The following is a 6,324-nucleotide window of genomic DNA, read 5'->3' as shown; positions in this document are numbered from 1 at the left end:
GCGCTTCCGAGCCACGCAGAGGCGCCCCCTCCCGCCGGAGACGGGAAAGCCCCGGCGCCCCCAGACTTGACTCGGTTTCCAGCTCCCCGAGGGGCTGGGGCTCTCCCGCGTGCGCCCCGCACCTGCCGGGGGCCCGCACTCGCCCTCGCCGGGGCTCCAGGGGGCACGACGGCCGCGGCCCGGCGCTCCTGGGAGGGGAGCGGGACATCCCCGAAGGCGGCGCGCTGGAGGCAGGGAGCGGCCGGGGCGCACGGGGAGGGCGGGGAGCCCGCGGGAGGGGGAGGAGGGGGAGGAGGGGGAGGAGGCGCGAGGTGGGGGGGAGCGCGGCTGGCGGCAGGGAGGGAGCGGGAGGGAGGCAAGAAAGTAGCAGAAAGTGAGGCTGGCAGGCGGCGGCAAAGGAGCTGGCGCGCGGCGGCGGCAGGAAGTCTGTGCCCGAGAACAGCAGAAATAAGAGCCAGGGAGGGACCGCGGCGGCGGCGGCGAGAGCGAAAGAGGAAACTGCAGAGGAGGAAGCTGCGCCGCAGCCCGAGCTGCCCGGCATCCCCACCGCCCCTGCGCCAGCGCCGCGCCCCCGGCGCCCCCTCCCCAGCGCGCCCCCGGCCGCTCCTCCGCGCCGCGCTCGTCGGCCATGGCCCGGGAGAACGGCGAGAGCAGCTCCTCCTGGAAAAAGCAAGCTGAAGATATCAAGAAGATCTTCGAGTTCAAGGAGACCCTCGGAACGTAAGTGGGGACCGGGGAGGCGAGGGTGGAGGTGGCCGCGGCAGGGGCTGCACGGGCAGCTCCAGCTGCCGCCGCCGCCGCCGCCACCACCGCGGCAGGAACCCAGCCTGTCACCGCGTCCTCATTGTCCCGATCTCCGCGCTGCAGAGCCCCCCGAGCGCACCCGACGCGTGGGCCTGCGACCCCCGGGTGGGCGCCGTTCCCGGGAGGGGGAGGGGGCAGCGCCGGGCTGTCAGGGAGCAGCCCACGCGGGCGCGCGACTTCCCACTTCCCCTGCTACCGCCGCCCTCTCCGCTGCCTTCTCCCCACGCGTGACTGTGGGCTGAGCATGGTGGGGATGGCTGTTTACCGGCTGTGTGCGTTTACTCGCCGTGTGCATGGGCGCACCGCGTTGGCGAGACGTGGTCACGAGAAGATCAGCCTCCAGTCATTCCCATTTCTGTCCTTACATCGTGTATTCCTATGGAACTGGCATCTGCACGTACGAGGTGTAGGCAAGACTTTGGGTGGCCACGCGAGGATGGAAGGGAAGGGCTTCGCAGTGCTCAGGGTCACACGTGGGCAGAGCCTCACCTGAGGGTCTGTGCATTTCACGCGGGCTCGGCCGCACGCGCCGGGGAGCGCGTCTCCAAGGGAGGGTCTGTGCGCGTCGCTGCGCGGGCGGTGCTCTCCCGGCTGCATCGGGTCCCATGCTGATGGCTGCGTCTCAAGAAAGCAGAAATAATCCGAAGTCGATGGCAGGAACGCTCCAAGTGTGTGCTGCTCAGCTCAGCTGCTGTTCCCTTTCTGCCCAGGAGTTGGGTCTTGTTTGTTTTGTTTTGGAGTGGCTCAGAATAGGTGGGGAGGCTGATAGTGAAAGAGAGTCAGGATCTGCCGAATGAGTCTGAAGTTAAAGTTATTTTCTTCCCTCATACGATCAGTATTTGTTGTGCATCAGTATCGGCCAGTGTATGTGTATTCACGCACAAGTGTGCAGTCTGAAGTGCACATTTTGCAGGGGTTCATGGAGGTGTTGATTAGGCTGGGAAGAGAAAGGAGCTATTTCCTGGGATAAATCAGTGCGTTGTCGGGGGCTCTTTCCTTCCTCCTTTTTTTTCCGTGTGCTTGTTTTTGTGCTTGGTTTTTTTCCAGCACCACATTACCCAGATTGTCTTCACCTCCAGGCTCGGGGTCTGCTGCTGTTCAGTCATTTCCCCCCATCCCCACGCAGATCTGCAGGAGGTCCCCTGGAGTGAAGTTGTGAGGGTGGCGTTCCCAGCCCTGCTTCTGATTCCCAGGAAGGCGCACGCTGAGGATTAGAGCGGGGTCTCCCTGCTGTGGTTGTTGCCTTTCAGGGAGGGCACCTATTTGCTACCTTTGTTGGAATGAAAACAGAAAAAGATGTAGCTTTTTAATAAATAGGGGTTTGGGGTTGCCTCTCAGTGCAGCCAGGTAAGGGGTTAGTTTGGGTCAAAACTTTTGAAAATTGCCACTGAGGTTTATTTGGGTTTGGGGTTGTGATTCTGAGATGCTCAAGTTACTGAGAGACAAGAAAGCATGGCCTTTGCTTGTCATCCAGGACCCGTGCTGTGGCCGCCGATGAGGGAATGGGAGAGTGTGGGGACCCACCCTGTGTGAATGCCTTCCTGTGCATGGCTTGTCCCCACCCGAGCCCACCCACACTGGCTTCTTGCCTGTAGCCTCGGGGTGACTGATGCCCTGTCCCCTAACTGACTCCTGCAGCTGCACCTCTGCAGTGGCAGGGCTGCTGAGGCTCCGAGCTGTGGCTCCTGCTGGAGCACCGTGTTTGGAGATGACTGCGGGTGGTTTCCACCTTGGGGAAAAATGGGGATTTGCCTTCTGGTGCCAGAGTGCATCTCTGGCAGAACAGCCTCTTGGACTCCAGCCATGTTCAGTGAGCTTTGGGAACAGGTCCCTCTTAGGGTCCCAAAGCATTCCCTTCTGCCTGGGATGGAATTCTTTGCAAAGGAGCTTCCCGCTGTAGCGCCGGCAGGGGACCTAGAAGAATGATAGAGAAACAGTGCGATAATCCAGATGTTTTTACTCGACATAATAATCATGGTAATCATAGATGGTATTCTGAAATGTATACCCAAGATCAGGTCTTATTTTACATGCCTTATGTGTATTAACTCATTTAAATTTCAGAGTAACCTTACGAAGTAGGTATTTACCATTATACCCAATTTGCAGATGAGAAAACTAAGGTGGCAGAGATATTATGTGACCTGCCACACCTTAGCTAGCTATTAAGTGGCAGAGCTGGTATCTGTGAACAGATAGACAGAGCCACTTTTGATTATCCATACAGGGTTGACACACTTTGTAGATATTGTAATGGCAAATGTTGAGTAAATAATTTGACTTAACTTTAGTATTTGGAACACGAACTTTAATATTAACGTAAAGAAAACATATTGGGCTGGGCGTGGTGGCTCATACCTGTAATCCCAGAACTTTGGGAGGCTAAGGCGAGCTGATCACTTGAAGTTAGGAGTTTGAGACGAGCCTGGCCAACATGGTGAAACCCTGTCGCTACTAACAATACAAAAATTAGGCGGGTGTGGTGGCGCATGCCTATAATTTCAGCTACTCGGGAGACTGAGGCAGGAGAATCGCTTGAACCTGGGAGGCGGAGGTTTCAGTGAGCCGAGATTACGCCTCTGCCCTCCAGCCTGGGCTACGGAGTGAGACTCGGTCTCAAAAAAAAAAATAAATAAATAAGAAAACATAATGATGGCAATAATAATAGCATAATGTTATCTAAACTTGGAAGCATTTCAGAGCTTTTGGATTGTCATCCTTTTGCCTCTGTGGACTTTCTTTTTTTTTCTTTTTTTTGAGAAGGAGTCTTGCTTCGTTGCCCAGGCTGGAATGCAGTGGCACGACCTCAGCTCACTGCAAGCTTTGCCTCCCGGGTTTATGCTATTCTCCTGCCTCAGCTTCCCGAGTAGCTGGGACTACAGGCACCCGCCACCACGCCCAGCTAATTTTTTTTTGTATTTTTAGTAGAGATGGGGTTACGCCGTATTAGCTAGGATGGTCTCGATCTCCTGACCTCGTGATCCACCCGCCCGGGCCTCCCACAGTGTTGGGATTACAGGCGTGAGCCACTGCGCCTGGCTGCCTCTGTGTACTTTATAGAAGTGGTCCCCAGTTCGAGATGCCTGCTCCACCCTGGTGACCCTGGCCTGAGTCTTAATGTGGAGTTGACTTCTCCTCCCTTCAGTGTGGATTTTGAGTCTGGTCCCTTCTCTTGTTTTGAATGAAATCTAACACAAATGAAAGGCGTCAACAATTAACCACTAGCATTCATTTCCAAAGTATGCCACAGTTCCAGTCACTTTGTTTGCCCCACTTTCTCCTTTCGTCTTTAAGATACAAAGGCAGGAAAGCCTTGCGAGAAGCAGAGCTGTCAGCTCACAATGTTCACATGCATTTAAAATAAAGCATTGCAAAGGCTGGAGGAGCACTCACTTTGCCACACTTTGTAATCTGATATCCACTGCCTTATCCAGGTGTCTCACCTCATGAAGCCGAGCATTTACTGTTGGAAGCTAAGGGGTCAAGACAGTCTGTGTGGTTAGAGGGACCTTGCTGGAGAGTGGGGGCCGAATGGGATTGAAAGTTGGCCCAGGAGGGTGGAAAATGAGATTGAGGAGCAAAGAGCAGCATAAGAGAAAGGACTGGGCTTTGTGGTCTGGCCTGGGTTGTCTGATGCACCTCTGAGTCAGGTCTCAGGGAGAAACCTTTCAACCTGTGTTGCTTCGGTGCAGCCTCCTACAAAAGGGAATCCCAGAACATAATCATATCTCTGAATAAGGTGGTGAGACTTAATTATTGTCTATTAATCAGCATGTTTTCAGACCCTGGGCACACTATGAGAGCAAATAAATGTTATGTAATGGCCAATTAGGAGGGGTACACATTTCTGTTGGTGTATTTGCCAAGGCTGTTCAGGCCATCTCTATCGTAACTATCTTTCAGTGACTACTGAAGCAAAAAATAAAAAATAAAAAACCCCCTAAAATACTATTCAGAGAAGTATATGGATGGGAGGAAAGCTTTGGTGTGGTGTCTAGGAAGCACCCCAGACTCACAGAAGTCACTTCTGCAATTTCCAGGCTGTGAAATGCATGTGAATGGAAAGGCCTGGGTACTTGGCACGTTACAAAATGAATCTCCTAACAAACCTCTTTTCCCTGGGAGTGCAGAACATGGCATGCCCTAGAAAATGTATCTTCATCTCCACGGGGTATGAATACATGTTTTTCGTATAGGCTGAGCATTTGAAATTGAAGTCATTCCAGTCTGTAGATGGCTGGACAAGGCATCGTGGAGGATTTGAGACTGGGTTTTAGGTCTGGTTCAGCCATGAAAGGTTTTGTGGCCTGTAGGCTGCTTGGACATTGACCTACATTACCTTCTCCCTGTCTCAGTTTCTTCATCTATAAAATCAAGGCAGGTTGGGGGTGGGGAACAGGGAACATGAGATAATTTTCTCTTGCTTTCTGTTTTTTTTTTTTTTTTTTTGAGACGGAGTCTTGCTCTGTCGCCAGGATGGAGTGCGGTGGCGCGATCTCAACTCACTGCAACCTCTGCCTCCCAGGTTCAAGTGATTCCCCTGCCTCAGCCTCCCAAGTAGCTGGGATTACAGGCACGTGCCACCACACCTGGCTAATTTTTTATATTTTTTAGTAGAGATGGGGTTTCACTGTGTTGGCCAAGACGGTCTTGATCTCCTGACCTCGTGATCCGCCTGCCTCGGCCTCCCAAAGTGCTGGGATTACAGACGTGAGCCACCGCACTCGGCCCATGAGAAAATTTTCAAGTACCCTTGCAACCCTAAGATTTTGTGGGTCCGTGTGTAAGGAGGGCACTTGCTTTTGTTCCCTGGGGGCTTTCCTTGTGTGGCTAGGTGCAGCTCATTTCTGTTTGGAGGAAATTTTTTTTTGTTTTAAAGACAGAACCATGCTCTGTCACCCAGGCTGGTGTGCAGTGGTGCGATCATAGCTCACTGCAGCCTCAAACTCCTGGGCTCAAGTGATTCTCCTTCCTGAACCTCCCGAGTAGCTAGGACTGTAGGTGTGCACCACCACGCCTGGCTAATTTTTTTATTTTTTGTGGAGACAGAGTCTTGCTGTGTTGCCCAGTCTGGTCTCAAACTCCTGGCCTCAAGTGATCCTCCCACTTTGGCCTCCCAAAGTGCTGGGATGACAGGCACGTGCCACTGCACTTGGCTCTGGAGGGACATTTTTGTGACTGTACTGGTGGCACAATAAGAGCTCAGGACCAGCACCCTGATCCCACTTCGTGTCAATAGCAGTGCGTCTCCTTTTTCATGAAATGAGTGCCTGCTGGGTGCTGCTTTAGGAAGACTATAAATAGAAACTTCCATGGGTCAAGCGCCATCTTTTCCCACTCATCTCATACTACCCTACTTATTCTGAAACTGCCCAATAAATACACCTATTAAGGATACAGATGATTGGTTTGTCTGAAAGTCCAGATGGAAAACAGACTCAAGTTTTCTTTTTTGGTATATATGTGTTTATGTGTGTGTGTGCGTGTGTGTGTGTGTGTGGTGGGGGAGATAACGCATAA

The 6,324-nt window shown here is 53.0% G+C and overlaps 1 protein-coding gene across 2 annotated transcripts in view; it reads left to right on the top strand.

Moving 5' to 3' along the window:
- The first annotated feature begins 362 nt into the window (after positions 1-362).
- CAMK1D (calcium/calmodulin dependent protein kinase ID) overlaps positions 363-6,324 on the top strand; it is a 490,031-nt gene continuing 484,069 nt past the window's right edge. For both annotated transcript variants that reach the window (XM_025397235.1, XM_025397236.1), the window contains exon 1: positions 363-720. In XM_025397235.1, the coding sequence (XP_025253020.1) occupies positions 629-720 (92 nt within the window). In that variant the 5' untranslated portion in view covers positions 363-628. The remainder of the gene's footprint in view (positions 721-6,324) is intronic.

This window comes from Theropithecus gelada, chromosome 9 (assembly GCF_003255815.1).
Source record: "Theropithecus gelada isolate Dixy chromosome 9, Tgel_1.0, whole genome shotgun sequence".
NCBI classification, from domain to species: Eukaryota; Metazoa; Chordata; class Mammalia; order Primates; family Cercopithecidae; genus Theropithecus; species Theropithecus gelada.
This window is presented reverse-complemented; position numbering and strand designations above follow the sequence as displayed.